This window comes from Lissotriton vulgaris, chromosome 4_1 (genome assembly GCF_964263255.1).
Source record: "Lissotriton vulgaris chromosome 4_1, aLisVul1.2, whole genome shotgun sequence".
NCBI classification, from domain to species: Eukaryota; Metazoa; Chordata; class Amphibia; order Caudata; family Salamandridae; genus Lissotriton; species Lissotriton vulgaris.
Window position 1 is genome coordinate 703,825,147 of NC_141691.1, and position 16,566 is coordinate 703,841,712.

Sequence of the window (16,566 nt, forward strand, 5' to 3'; positions counted from 1 at the left end):
TCACAGTCCGGCTTCCGAGCTAACCAGAGCACCAAGACCGCCCTCATCGCAGCCACTGACAACATCAGATCCCTGCTCGACAACGGGGAAACAGCTGCCCTCATCCTCCTGGACCTCTCTGCAGCATTCAACACAGTATGCCACCGTACACTGATACAGCGCCTCAGCAACACCGGAATCCGAGAGAAGGCACTGGAGTGGATCATCTTGTTCCTCGATGGAAGAACCCCGTTCCTATCCGCGGCCACCGAAGTCATCTGCGGCGTATCTCAAGGATCCTCGCTCAGCCCCACCCGCCTCAACGTCTACATGAGCCCCCTCACAGCCATCGCACGCCAACACAACCTGAACATCATTTCCTACACCGACAACACCCAGCTGATCCTCTCCCTCACCAACGACCCCGCCACCACCAGCCTACACGAAGGAATGAAAGACGTCGCCGAGTGGATGAAGAACAGCCGCCTGAAACTGAACTCAGACAAGACGGAAGTCCTCATCCTGGGATCATCCCCTTCCGCCTGGGACGACTCCTGGTGGCCCCCTGCTCTGGGCTCTACCCCCAAGACGACGGACCACGCACAAAACCTGGGCTTCATCCTGGACTCCTCCCTCTCGATGACCAAACAAGTCAACGCCGTCTCGTCATCCTGTTTCAACACCCTACGCATGCTCCGAAAGATCTTCCAATGGATCCCCACCGAAACCAGGAAGAGAGTCACCCAGGCCCTCGTCACCAGCCGACTGGACTACAGGAACGCCCTCTACGCTGGAACCACGGCGAAACTACAGAAAAGACTCCAGCGCATACAGAACGCCTCCGCACGACTCATCCTGGACATACCCCGCCACAACCACATCTCCGCCCACCTGAGAGACCTGCACTGGCTCCGGGTCAGCAAAAGAATCACGTTCAGACTCTTCACCCACGCACACAATGCTCTCCACGACCTAGGCCCCAAGTACCTTAACAACCGCCTCACTTTCAACACGCCCACCCGCCAGCTGCGATCGACCAGCCTCGCCATCGCCACCGACCCACGCATTCGCAGAGCCACCGCCGGAGGCAGATCCTTCTCCTACCTGGCGGCCAAGACATGGAATTCCCTCCCCATCCACCTACAGCTGACCCAGGACCATCTCTCCTTCAGGAAGCAACTCAAGACCAAGCTTTTCGAACAGTAGCAGTCCCCCTCCCCTCCTAGAACCTTGAGACCCTCACGGGTGAGTAGCACGCTCTATAAATCTGATTGATTGATAAGTCTCATTAGAGAGGCCCTGATAAATCTGCTCCACTTTGTTCACGAAATGGTTCGCTAAAGCCTCACATTGATGGTTAGAGGCTATAGGAGAGGCACTGGTCATGCCCGCACTCTTCATATTTTGGAGCATGGCGAAAATTGTCTTGCCGGGGTTGGAGCTGACCAAGATTTTATTGGCTACAAACTCTGCCCGCGTTCTTCGGATAAGCTTATGATGAGCCTTAACCACCGCTCGATATTCTAGTTTTGCAGAAGCCTCGTAGGAGCGGCGCCAGGCATGCTCCAGATGCTTACACCCCTTCTTTGCCTGAGTTAGTGAGTCGTTGAACCATGGGTTCAAAAGCCCACGTCCTTTGCCGCCCCGCTTGGCCGGAATGCAACTGTCCAGACCAGCCAACAACCAGTCATGAAAACACGAATTAGCCCCCTCGATGTCTGATGGAAGTTGGGTTCTACGCTACGCCAACCACAAAGCAAGCACATTGTGGTCTAGCTTGTGCCATGGCCGTTTTTTCATAGTGGCTGGACAGGCCGCATCAATTCTACCCCGCCACTGCAGAGAGAATGTCACTAATGAATGATCCGTCCAGGCCTGAGGGACCGGGAGGAAAGTTTGTAAACAACTAAAGTTGGAAAAGATAGGGTCCAGCAAGTGGCCAGCAACATGAGTACCCACTATGACACGTTACGGTAACTGGAAGGCTTCCGAGTCCGCCAGAAAACTGGCAATCTCAGCCTTCCCTTCCATCTCAAGGTGAAGATTGAATTCCCCAAGATGGTAAAATTTGCCGCCTTACTGGCCAAGTGTCCAATTTTATTCACTAGATCTTCTCGAAAAGTACCAGAAGGCACAGGAGGTCTGTAGATTAAAAGACAGGACATTGTAAGATTACAACTAAGCTTAATTTTAAACAAACCACTTTCACAACCAGCTATCCCCTCTTTGGCCAGGCTGACTGCATAAGCTTCTTTTGCCGCCACAGCAATACCGCCCCCTCTCCCGCCCGCTCTATTAATACAGTTAAGCGTATAACCATCTGGGAGAGCTAGCCATGGCTCCGCCACTGCTTCCTGGGTAAGCCATGTTTCTGTAAGGAAGAGGGCATCAGGACACTCATCAATTAAGAGGTCAAATACCTCCGCATGGTGCCTCACCAAAGAACGACAGTTAAGGCTAAGAAACTTAGTGTATGGCCTTCTGCACTGGTAGATTTGCTTTGTCAATGAATATGCCACCAATGTTGACAGTGGTAATTTTTTCAGGGAAATTATGGAGGTGATCACGCCATATATGACTGCACAGATTATATGGGCCGGGATTTTAATAGCACCCTCAATAGGGACATAGATCGGCATCGGCCCTGGTTACATACAAAGTCACTCATGACAAAAGTCTGCAGTAAATGAAGGTTAGATGAACCTGTCTAGATATATGGCAAGAATCACACCCCAATAAACATGAATACTCGTCATTCACTAACACATGGAACATATAGCAGACTGGACAGCTTTTTGGTTACCAGCAAAATAGCTGTCAAGATTGATGCAGCACAATAACAATATAGGTTCCTTTCAGACCACTCCCTATTGATGATAGATTATTTTGGTACATCATGTAAGCCCCAATTCGATTATAGAAACTACGACCAGAAGCCTTTCAAAACCTGGTGCTCCAAGATGAGATGGGAGAAGTACTTAATACTTATTTGAAGACTAATTGGGATACGAAGGCACTAGAGCCAACAAATGAGAGGCCTTTAGGTGCGTGGTGAGGCGCAAGGGGTGAGTGCTAATGGCAAAGTGGTTGGAATACAGCAACTTAAAAAAAGAATTGTTACAACACAAAAAAGTCGTGTCTGGATTACAAAGTAGGGAACCTCTGAATGCTGTGGCAAGAAAAGACCCGTTAACTGCACCAAATTTACTGAAGGGAGCATGCAGCACATCAGATAGATTCACACTTGGATAATATAGGCAAAAGCTTCAAAGAGAGGATGATAGGCGTGTAGAGGGCTACCACTCCCTTAGGTACTGTTAGTCACAAAGTCTGTTGGTATGTGGGATTCTACACAGGCTAGCATTAATGCAGCTCTTCAACAATACTTTGAATTAAGATAAAAATGCCCATGAGGAGAGTGAGGAACTACTCCCAGAGAGTACTTGGCAGGGCTTCCATTACCGAGACTCACAGATACACAAATTAGAGTCTGGAAAAGGAACTTATAAAAGAGGAGTTATTGGCGGTGCTTAAAGATATGCAGTGTAACAAGACACTAGTCTTACATGGTTTCCTCCGAGGTTTAACCAGATATTTGCACACTTGATTCGTGATAAACTACTAGAAGTGTACGCCGAGGCCACAGTTTTAGGGAAATTTCTGGACACCATGAGTGAGGCGGTCAGAATAATGGCAATCAAACCTGACCAAGAACCAGGGTACTATAGACCAATGAGAAATACAGATGCCAAATTTGTAGTTAGGGTGTTGGCCAATAGATTGTCTTGTGATTGGTACATGGTGACCAGTGCATTTTCATTCAAGGAAGAAACACATTACAAAATACCCATGTGCTTCACTATACAAAACATATTAACACATTGATGGCATAATATGTTCACAGTGTTGCAGAGGTTGGGCTTTGGCGCGACTTTTTGAAGATATATACAACTCCTTTATATGAGACCCATGGGTAGAATACGATTGGGAAATGTGGGAACCGCCGGATAAGGTGTGAAGCGTGGTACCAGCCAGGGGTGCCCCATGTTGCCCCTGCTGTTTGCATTGAATTTCAAACCCTTAGCGATAAGACTGCACAAGGTGTTACATAAGTGGAGGATTAAGATAGAAGATGTGACACATGTGGTCTCAATGTATACAGACGATACATTGATTTATCTACATGATCCACATGTATCATTGCCAAATATTTTTTGCCAAACTCAAAACTATTGAGTATGCAACTGCCAACTGGTCTGTGTAAAAATGGTGTCCTTTCCTCTGGGGAGATTAGCTGGACCTACCTCAGACATACTCCTGAATACAGGGATACGTTGGGAAATGCACCTGTTTAGACATTTAAGTTGGTCTTGCAAGCAACAGAATTACAATATACAAGTAACGTAAATAGCGTTTTGACAGGATTGAGGTAGTCTATTGCCTTTTGGAATACTCTGCCCATAACAATTACTAATCATGTTGCGCTTGCAAAGAGGGTGTATTCACACGGTTGTTTATATCACTTCCGAAACACACTATGTAAAAATCCGGGCTTCACTTTCAAAAAAACAGTTTCTCTCCTGATATCACTGGTTTGGCGGCTAAAAGAAGCAGGGTACGCCTGGACACTTTGAAATTAAACAGAGTGGAGTGAGGGTCTGGGGCTTTCCGTCATGGAAGCGGTGCACTTTCAACCCGCGGTGCAGTGGTGCCTCTATAAGGAGAACTGGGAGAAGAGACTACTGAGGGGATGCTGCATAGCAGATCCGCTCCCTGTCTTGTTGATGAGGGTTGCAGAGTTACTATCCATATGTGGCTTGCCAAGCTGCTGCTGCATGGGATGTTGTGGTGTGTATGATGATTAAGCATTCCCAATTCTCCAGATCTTTGGAGATTTGGTGTTTGCAGCTGTTCAGGAAAATTATCAGACATGTCCATGGTTCAATGGCGGGCGGTCGGCGTATATTTACGCTTGGTGGCTTCTACCCCGGGGACGTTTTCGGGCACTTGAGGAGGCACAACTCCAATTTGGGGATGGGACCAGGGCAATTCCTTCGGTATGCATGTGTGACTAGAATGGCGAGAGAGATCTAGTCGGAGTTCCATGTGAATGCCACCAATTCTATAGTTCTGACTGAGCTTCTGAAACTGGGCCATGGCACCGCTGCAGTGGAGAGACTTAATAAGGCAATGAAGGCTAACAAACAGAAACCAATGTTGCTGTTACAGCAAATATGAGCAAGTGAGTTGGAGACAATTGAAACAATCATGTGCGCATGTACAATCAATTTCTAGACATTCCAATTGCCACATTTTCATTTTTCTATGCCATACCTATCAACCCTCATCTGAAACGGTCTAGGATACATGAACAGATCATTGGACTGTCACAGGTGTAGAAAGGGTACGGCTACTAACTATTTATAACAAGGAGCTGTGATCAAATACAAATATATTGGGAAAATGTAGGTAATAAATAGTGTGACATTGTAAGTTTACGTATCAAAATGTCAATTAAGCACTTTCGTCTAAACTCAAAAGAAAAAGGATTAAATATAAATTTGCACTGTTGGACTAGCGTTATCAAAGTGCCGAATTTACATTCTGTTGCTTTAGTCACACAGCCTAATGTCTAATGAGGGCCTTTTTCAGAGAAGAAACTCTCACAATGGGCTGCTGCAGAGGAACTCAGAATGAAAATTGTCCTGACGGATGTCAAATTATCTGATGATCTGGAAGACTGGTATACACTGCTTCAGAAATTGAGGTTGGGACAGGAGGGGAAGGATGGGGGTTTTGATGAAGGGACACAAACAGAGATTTAAACAAAGCTGATATTTATGTACTCGTCCTAGCCTTCCATGTTAGACTCTGTGACGTTGCTAATTTTGTTGATGAATAAATGCACAGCTTAAATAAATATAGTTTAAGTGGAAAATAATGCCTTAACTACAACTCTTTTTAGAAAACCTATTGCCGGAAATACAGTCCTGCACGCAACTAGTGCCCATCCTCCCCATCTAATAAAGAGCATCCCATATGGGGAGATGCTTCACATCCGACGTATATGTAGTCAACGGAAGAATGCGGAGAGTAAACAGGTGGAAAGTCGAGAAAGGTTTATAGCAAGGGACTACAGAAAGAAGATTGTAGATGCTGCTATTAAAAAATCATGGGCAAAGGATAGAGAGAACCTTTTAACTTAAAAGTCCAAAGCACCTCAGGGAGAGATAGCCCCAGCACTACAACCTATTAGGCTGGTTTTAACGTACTCCAGGCAGGAGTTACAACTGAGAAGTATAGTTAGACGTAATTGGCATTTTATTAAAGATAATCCGGTGATAGGCAGTCAGATGCCTCCCAATCCATCTGTCAGTTTCAGAAAAACTATGAGCATGGGGACTATGCTAGTCAACAATAGTCCAGAGGATGGCCGCAAGGATATGTGGTGAACCACAAGGAAAAGCTTTTTTAAGTGTTTTTCATGCAAAGCCTGCCGATTTGGTACGAATGTAAAAACGTACACAACTGCATTCTCTACCAAAGTTATGGAAATTAAACAACATCTAACATGTAAAACAGAATTTTCTGTTTGTTTTGGAATGCAGTTGTCATTTAAAATATGTAGGAAGTACCAAATTGGCTGTCCACAAATGTATCCAACATATCCGGGCGATCATTAATATAGATCAAAATTACCCGGTGGCCAGACATTTTCAGACTGTACAGGACAGCAATCCTAGGCATTTAAAATATTATGCTATTGAAGCTTCACAAGAAGAGGAGGTGATAGAGAGGTCAAATTGAGGCACCTGAAAACGAGTTATATACTTGAGTTTGATTCCAAGTATCCAGGCGCTCTAAATAACCCGGAAGATTTTCATACCTTTTTATAAGATTGATGACATCACTCTCATGGTACAACTTCATTCTATGCCACTGTCATGATATAATTCGTTGCAAACTGATAGTTTTTTTGGTATTTTGTATCATTGTATAATAAGTCTGTTATGAATTTGAAAGGGATTTTCGAAATATTTATAAACATATATATATTTTTTTCACATATTAACAGGGTTTTATAGAATGGTCTTAGGCATATGGTTTTACTATAGTGCTTTAATTCCTATTGCATGAAATCAGGTTTTTATGATGACTTTGTATATTTATTGTATTTGGATATCTTTGAGAAATATTTTATAGATCCCTTTTATATTTGCTTTATTAGAATTATCCTGCTGAAGCTCATGGCTATATTTTGCACATTTAATTACTTGGAACCCCAAAACAATTTCTAAAGAACTGATGGCTAGCTGTGGATTTTTTTCTGTATAATTATGTACTGTATCACATAGTCACTTTAATAAGCATATAGAAGGTCATTGGGATATATAGGTGTGGTGAGTATACCCACACCCAATAAAATGGAAGCATAGGAAACTGTAGGAAAATTGAATTGTTCATATTCTGTGATAGTAGTCCTATTGCCTACACATATATATTTAAATATTTCATTGTTATCAACACCCTCGACCGTACTTATTTCAGAATCAGTGACTTCAAGGGCATGTACAGTAGGATGCTTGTTAATCATATATTCTACAAAGGTTTTCATGCTATTTTCAATTTTTCATTTTTTACTTGCGGTAGGGGGGCACTTTTATTTTTAATGTTTAGAATTAAATTTCAGGCTCAGGATTGGGAGCTTTTATAAAATTTGGTGCATTCAAGCCGGCATCTGTTTATGGTTAACAACATTAAATAATATATTTTTGTGGATCTGTCGCAAACAATATGGTATTTTACATATAGTATATGCGATAGAGGATTCTGTTTAAACCATGATGTGGTAAAAAGCATTGGATTCTGTTTAAACCATGATGTGGTAAAAGCATTGGATTCTGTTTTAACCATGATGAGTTACAAGCATTTATGCATGTATTTGAATGTTAGAAATTTGCGGCTTTCCATTTCCATGATCTTTTGCAAGCACTTGCACTTTAAAAAGTGGGCAAAAATGCTGAGCTGTGTCATGTGATCAAGGCCGCTTAGTAGGCTGAAAGGCGTTATGGCAGGCAAAGACAAGAAGAATTAAACCACGTACCGGAGGTCCTCCTCAGTAGAACAGACTGTGCTTTCATTTTCTCTTACACCTCTTTTCTTAAAATGACTCCCACTTAGGCAGAAAAGACATGGCCTAACAATTAGGGAAAGGAAGCTCTTCTTGGTGAAGGGTCAGAACAGTCACACATTTAATAGCACAGACATCTGAAAATGGGACGAAATGCTGCTTCAAGTTCACAACAGTAAAGACATTAGTAGGTTATACTACTTCAGCCGGCATTTTAGCATTACTTACAGGGGTGGAATGTTACACTGGCGTAGATTTAAAAGATCTTTAAAATGACCCAAATGTCATGTTTAGCCCTGTACGTTTACAAATTATGAACTTCAAAGAGTATGCCACCATTGAATATGTGTGCAGCGTCTTAAATTAGATTAATTGCTCTTAGAAAATACTTTGCTAACAATAAGCATCTACGTCATGCCGGGAGATTTTTGTTGGCAATTCCAAGTGGCTGTGTGAAAATGTTCTTGTATTTTTCATTTCTGCAGAGCAACGGATATAGACCTTTCATATAGTTGCCGATTTGTGTCAGTGCAGGTTAGTTTGTAGTAACCAGGTGCACTTGTTTGATTGTACGAGTGAGACTAGCTGAATGACTCTTGCCCTTCATTCAAGCAGACACACTGTTAATGGACTAGCAGAAGATAAAGGATGTTTTTCTGTGTTGTGCGGTGAAGCATGTCCTGGTGCCGGTACCTCATCCGACCCGAGGCTTTCTAAAGCTTGCGGTTTATATTGTTCTGTCTACAATACGACTGTTGAAAACAATTCTCTAATTAAGCTCGACATAGCTGGTTCGTTTCAGACCATATCTAGAGTGTTTATTTGTAAATTATAAAAAAGGTGAGTTGGTCTTCCCAATGTAAGTTTGTTTTACCTCGCTAAAGAATGGACGCTGTTTTTCTAGGTAAGATGGGAGGTAGAGAGGACTTACATCCGGACAAACAGAAACATTAAAGAAGAGGTAGTTTAAAACAAATAATTTGCTTTTCATATCCTGGTTAAATTAGGATTTATACGTGACTACAATGACAGTTCAGAGGTATCCACTCTTCTGAGTATTTACAAGCTGTGCTAGATTCGGGGTACGGGACAGGTACATACCTTGAACAGTTTGGTCCACAAAAGACAGAAAGACTTGGTGGGTACGGAATAACGAGATGCCCTGGTTGAACTCGAAGACGGGTAGCAGTTAGTTTGAACACTGAACATACAAGTCGTCTCAGGGTAAACAGACTATTGGTTCACTCACAGTTCCCAGGACTGCATTTGTGTGCTCATGGGGATAGTAGTCTCCCTAAAGTGTTGATGCCATACAAGGTCATAGCAACATAACAGTATGTTCTGAAGAATATTGTGGAATTTTAGTGAACTGTACCCAGATGCATTATATAATAAATTCATCAAATAGCCAGGCTGCAGGAAGGGAACTATTCCCCCCAAAACTCTACATTGCAATTTTAGCCCCCATAACAGTTTATTGTCATGGACCCTGGGGGATCCGGGATCCCAGTCATGCTTAACACCTTGGCTGATAGCACTTTTCCCCTCCTGTGCTGGAAATCCGTGATACTCAGTGCACATGACGAGCTCAGCTCGTCATAAGCACAGCTCCAGTGTGCCTCATGACGAGCTGAGCTCGTCATGAGCATCGAAGGGGTTAAGGAGGCACTAACCTGTATGAGCCAATTGCACCCACATTTACTTCATCTGTGATCTAAACATTACTCTTAATAAGCTACATGGCTTAACTTTAAAGTGTGGGGAAAACAACTTTGAGATATTAGGTGAGGCTGGAAAACAATCAGACCAAGGTCATAGAGCTCCAGTGTACATGTTTTAAGCTCCCAGGTGGTCATCCATGTTTTGCTTCTCACGATTATGCATTACTAAAACCTCCCAACAATGTAGAATAACTAAGACCAAAGCCTTCATTTCCTGGTGAAGTAATTACCAGAACCTTCACGGTTAGCGGTCAATTTTTATCTGTGAACTAACAGGTCCCAAAAGATCCCCATCACTTGCAGAGTTTTCCAGGGTTACATGCTGTCTCCTATCATCTTCAACCTTTATATGGACCCGCTTAGCGTTCTACTCACAGATACCATAAATCACACAAAATGTGACGAGAGGTATGCTTGCAAATAGTCTAGCCACTTCCAATCGCTCGATGGAGCATTCCAGCCCATCGTTTTTCACCCACTGTGCAATTGAAGTCAAATACCCACATTATGCAAAACTGTACTGAACTTATCCCTCAAGGGAAGAGTCAATCCCGAAATGCCAGATGAGACGCCCTCCAAAAAGAAACACAAGCAACTCCAGACACGTTTTGGCCTTGTTAGGCCTAATCGGTGAAGTATTGCATGGATCTGCTTGGTCTGGGGATGCTTGTGTTCCCATCTGGAGGGGACTGTTCGTCTTGGATTAGGACCCAAGAGTGATATGCATTAGGCAATCCGAGGACTGCCAGACTGGGCGCAGTGGTGACGGTCAAGCCACTGCCATCATATCACAACTTTGGCGGTCGGACCGCCATTGCACCGCTGCAGCTGCCAGGGAACTGCGGTTCCCTGGCAGTGGGGCGACAGTCAGATCCTCGGAAATATGCTGGTGGTATCGCTGAGGCACCGCCATGCATATTATGAGTTTCAGGACTGCCAGCGGTGACATGGAGGTCTTTCCTCCATGAAAAGTAGGGTGGTCCTGAAACAAAGGGGGCCCTACGGTCCCTCTTTTGCCCATTTGCATGGGGAGACATGCAGGGGGCAAAACATGTGCCCCCCTGTGTGGACGTACCCTAGTTTTTGCACGGCTTGGACTATACAGTCCATGCTGTGCAGGAACTTTTTGGGGCGTACCCATTGCGATGCCTATTTTCAGAGGCACTACCAAAAAAAGCCTGCCAGACACAAGCAAGCTCATACTCAGGCGAGCGGTGGGCACAAAGGTTTGGCAGTGCAGGAGCAGTCTACCGGAATAGCAGTCCGCTCCTGCACCGCCAAGCTCGTAATCAGGCCCAAAGTGATATGCCAATGACTAACAACAAACAATAACTAACTACCAAGATTAAGTGACTTCCCTGATTACCTTTAGCATAGTACAGATGTCTTCTTTACTGGATGGTTTGTCAACGCGAGTCACTCTGTATTCGAGCCATTGATGTACAATAGCTTTTTCTTCGGCTGAGTCCCCAAGAAGTTGTTCTTTCTTAGCTTGTTTCACTAGATGGGCTGCTATGGTGGCCAGTCCAACTAAACTTGGACCATTGTTTGACTGCAGTACTGGAACCTAAAAGGCAAAATAAAGAAGATAATTGTATTAATCTATTCGGGAGGAAACGGGTGTGCATATGCAGATAGCAAATCTCTGAAAAAAGCAGTTAAAATAGGTTAGCAAATCTCGGAAAAAAGCAGTTAAAATAGGTTATCAGTTTTAGAAAAGCGATGAGAGAGATGCAAATGTTATCAGATTCACTCTCTTCCAGAAAAATCAACTGGAGATGAAACCATCACACCCCTTGAGACTGCACAAAAAACGCAGAAAAAAGATATATGCACCGAGAAGTTGGTCTTCATAGATTTCATTTATGCATAGATTTCCATGGATAATAATAAAAATATGTTTAAGAGCTTGATAAATAATGTTTTAACAAGCTTAAGGTTTTTTTTTACTTATGCTTGTTTTGGAAATTCGAAACCACATATTTAAATCAACAGGAAAACAAAAACAAACAAAATAAAGGTGAAACTATCCTTAATAAACACCAAATGTAGGTTTGTGCAGAAAGTATAAACGTACAATCTTGATACATTGATACATGCAGACACCCTTCTTACTATATGGCTTCTTACATGTCAAGCATCTTTCCTGGGCCTTTACTGATTAAATCAGAGTTCTACTTTCATTTTGCAACAGTTCAGTAAACTAGACACATAGTAACAGACCTTCCCCCCCCCCCCCCGCATGTTATACATCCTGCAAAATACCCCATACAGGGTAACACGTGATTTCTTCTGTAAGTTTTTGTTGTTTTTTTTTTGCCGAGTTTTATATAGCGCGAACTAGACCCGAACCGAATCAGGCATCAGAGCGCTTTACATATCACCAGTTACGTTACATGAGGACACATTCATTTTAGGCACGGGGAGATTAAGTGATTTGCCCACAATCACAGGTGGTTTTGGCGTCGTTACCGAGACTCAAACCCATATCCCCGGGTCTGAGGTGAATTGCACAAACTATTGTGTAATGAAGGCAGTTCACGGATCTCCCTCTGTAAGCTTCAACGGGGGTTGTATGAAGGGTGCTGGCGATCCCTGACATTCAGTTATACTATTGGGTGGCACAATTGAGCTCAGTGAATGAGTGGGTATTTGGGGACATAGAGGATCTCGCTTACAGAGTGGATCGGGTGCGATGGGGGACCGAGGTTCCCCGTCAGTCCTATATAATTATAACAAGCATTTGCAATGCAATAGGTGTCGCATTTGTGAGAGATTAAGCAACTGGCATTGTAAATGATAATATCCTTTATTTATCGGTTTTAATAATTAGCACATGAATAAAAGACATTGTTATTTACAATGCCAATAGCTCAAAGTCTTGTAAATACGAGAACTAATTCATTTCAAAGAAGCTGGCGCCACTGTCCCTGGCTGCTGATAAAGTAAAAGCATGCTGAATGTTGCAGGAAAGCATGTTGTGCCTGAAGTAGGAGAAACTCATTTAAGAAAATAGTGCTTACAGACTAAGTAAAGCCGTACATACTATGCAACAGAAGTAGAAGGGCCAGTCCTCATGAGAGGTTTCAAATGAAGACAAGGCAGGACTAAGGAGGGACTAACAAGCCAATTAATGATTCAGAAGCCAGCATTTACAACGGACAATGACACAAGACAATAAAAAAATATGGGTTGACAGTGGGCGGAGCTTCAAGTCCATACTCGAATACAGCATGCCTAGCAGAGCAGAGCATGCGCTGCCCTAGCTTGATCTAAAAAAAAAAAAAAACTAGCAAGACTGCTGCTGGTAAGGCAAGTTGAGATACAGACTCAGTTTAAGGACAGTGATCTCCTGCGGAAAGTTGGGAACTTGATGGGCTCCGTAAATGGGAACGGATAGGTATTGAGTGTCTTGGAGACATCTGGAGGGGGGCACACTGTTGGCCTTTGTGGAACTACAGGAGGAGTACAAAATGGGGGTTACGGAACAGTTTAAATACCTGCAGTTGGGACATGCAATACAATGCTAAGTGCCAGAGGGAGAGCAACTGCCAGAGACCACTCCTTTGGAGGAAGGATTACTACAAGATCCAATGCCAATGAGAGCGATATCACTGTTATATAAGAAAATAATGAACAACTCCCGTCTGGTTGAGTTCCTTGTGAGAAGCATGGAAGGAGACATAGGGCTAATTGAAGACTGTGACTGGCTGGAGGCAATCAGAGCCCCAGAGAAACAGCCATGAGGGCTTACTTCCGCATGATACAACTACGGATATTGCACAGATCCTATTACTCTTTCTCTTTACTACACGATCGGTGCCGGTGTGATATGGCTCTGTGCGTTAGGGGATGTGACATGGTGTGCTCATTTTTTCACATACTCTGGGACTGTCCCATAATCCAACACTATTGTAAGGGAGTGGTACAAGTCATGGCCAAAGTTACGGGCATTACAGTCCTTCTAGAGGCCAGATGGCTTCTACTCTGTATAATGAGGAAACTTGGCGTAGAAATACTGGCAAGACATGGGGCGCAAGTAGACCACCGATTGTCCAGGATTGGGAGGATGACTTTGACTGGTGCCGACAGGTGGAACGGGTAAGCCATCACATTGGGGCTGCCCTGGGGAATTTGAAGTGTGGGACAATAGAGTCTGTATAGAGATACATAAAGGACAGAGTAGGGAAGCTAGATGGGGAAGCGGGGTTTATGGTTATCCGGGTAATCAAAACACCATTATCAGTATGTAATCAGAAATATGCTTCCACAACCTGTGCCAAGTTTATTATTAGTACAATGGTAGTGACGCTATACCTTACTGTCTCGAAAAGTAACATTGATAGTAATTGATTGTATCATATGATATACACTGAGCAATGTTTTAATAAAAAGATTAACACAGTGGATGGGCATGAAAAGACAAGCAACTGGCTTGCAGTGCTTTAAGATTCTCGTGCTACTGGAAATGTTATTGCTAAACAATGCACCGAATATTGATAAATTCCAGTAATTAGGATCCTGCCAAACCAGCAACTCTGCTTTTGAAAAGGCTCCTCTTATGGGGGGGGCCTGTTTGTGTATTGATGAGTGCAGGAAATCTGTGCTACAGATCCACTGGCACCAAAATTAGTGCAAACCAGGAAAGGCTGTTGGTGTGTACAGAGTGCAGGCACCACCTACAAAAGTTGATCACACACTGCAGGAAGGTGCCTTGCCAGTAAATTACAAGTTTCAGAAGCCCTGAACTATCAAGTTGTTTACACGTGGCGGCTGCCATCCTGCATGACCAGGTGTCAGCCCCTGCATCTGGCTAACCAGAAGACAGATAGGGGCTATTACGGAGTCCCAACTGTGGTTGCTGAGGTAGTTTGTCAATGGTGTCCTAGAGTCTGTCCTACTATAGCTCTGCAAACTGGGCTAAGTACACCTTTCAAAAACCTAACTGGACAGCGAAGGCAAGCAGTCAAAGGCTTCTCAGACAGGTGGTGCTGAGGACAAGATCTCGGACCAGACACAAAGTACTGTCCAGCCCAGAACTGATCTTATAGTGAAAAAAATTACTTTTGTTTTGCAACAAAACTAAATATTACACAATTCAATTGAGTTCTCAACTACAGGGTTTTAAATTTTAATCACAATTTTCAGTGAATCGCTAAACTCCTTTTGGTACCCCCTCCCCACTACTGGTATTGTCTCACTTCTACAACCCCGGGAATATAACATGGACCCCACGGGTTGGATGCGTAGAAGTTCAAACAGATTTGATCAATTCGAGTTCACATGGCGAAAGTTCATAAAGCAGAACTCTCCTACCATTTCAGTCTCTCGTTCAACTCCGCTAGGCCCAACTTTTACCTGACAACTCCAGATGTGATTCTGGTTGTTTGGGTAGGTGTGTTCAGCATTCCTACAGCTCTGTAACTGCAGGGACTGTCTTATAAACTCACTAAGAATACCACTGCCGGCCGGATTCGGCACAGCAGGCTCACAAGGTGGCACTTATTTTCTCAACAGTAATGGCCTTCCCAGGCCACGTGCATATGAGAGCTAGAATAAGACAAGTGCAACTTCCAGGCCGGGTTGTCAATGGGTGTCTGTCTGTGGTAGTTACAATGTACATCAGAGGTTGCGAGATGCACTCCTGCTTTATTCCAATCTTAATCTTCTCACTTTAACAATGTTCATTTGTTCCAAAACTCCTTTTGGCGTGCAAGCTTACTCCGCGCCCGCCCATTTGCGCTGCAATGAAAACGTTTACACGAAAAAGGGCCACCTTAAGACCCCATCAAGCTGCACAGCCTCATATAAATCAAATAAATTGATTTTCTATATACACTTTTTTCTCCATAATTTACTCTGTTCCTTTTCTTTCTTCTTGCTTTACTCAGTCATCAATTTATTCCACTCATTCTTAGGGTTATTCATAGTTCATCAACAACACAGGAAAATCACCATTTTATTAAAAACCCAATGCATTTATTTGATTCATATGAGGCTGTGCAGCTTGATGGGGTCGTAAGGTGGCCCTTTTTTCGTGTATCTGTGGCAGTTACAACATCCACATTGTCTGTGATGATGGATCTCGGACGTCAGAAGTGGGGAACACCAGTCTCTCAGATCCACTGCAGGGTGACGGCTGGCAATATATGTTACTCTAAAGCTTTGGTAGAGTTCCAAGCAGGAACTGCCTGAAGCGATCCCTTCACAAAATGGGTCGTTCCGGAATGTGGTCAACTTCCTCAATGTGTCCCTCACAAAAGCAAAACACTGGGCTTCTCTCCTCAACAGCATATACTCCTGCTGGGCCAGGCACGCTCCTTAATTCTCTCTGCAGGTACACAGCCTTCAAGCCAGACTTGCAGCTCCTGATGTTCCCTTTCTGTTGTAAGGGAAGCAGACTAGTACCAAGAAGTATATATATATATAAAATAATGGGGTTTATTAGGAGTTACAGAGAGTAGTTGGTGCTCCCATCAAGACTAGCAGGCAACTGCCCACAAGAAGCATTGTACAGAACATCTGCAGACTAACAATCTAAATGGAACCACTAACTTAAAGGGTAAAGGAGCAAGTAATACAAAATGAGAATACAACATATCCTCTACCCTTCATACATCAAAGTGAAACTAACAAAAAGAAATGAAGAGTAAATTAAATAAGCAAAACAGTTAAGCATCGTCACATAAATAATCTAAGGTAACTAGGTGGTCGTCTGCATCTCTGTAAAGAGAC

The 16,566-nt window shown here is 43.5% G+C and overlaps 1 protein-coding gene across 1 annotated transcript in view; it reads right to left on the minus strand.

Moving 5' to 3' along the window:
- EEF1E1 (eukaryotic translation elongation factor 1 epsilon 1) overlaps window positions 1–16,566 on the minus strand; it is a 44,669-nt gene that overhangs the window by 10,541 nt on the left and 17,562 nt on the right. The window contains exon 2 of the mRNA XM_086965006.1: window positions 11,198–11,398. Coding sequence (XP_086821132.1) covers window positions 11,198–11,398 — 201 coding nt within the window. The remainder of the gene's footprint in view (window positions 1–11,197; window positions 11,399–16,566) is intronic.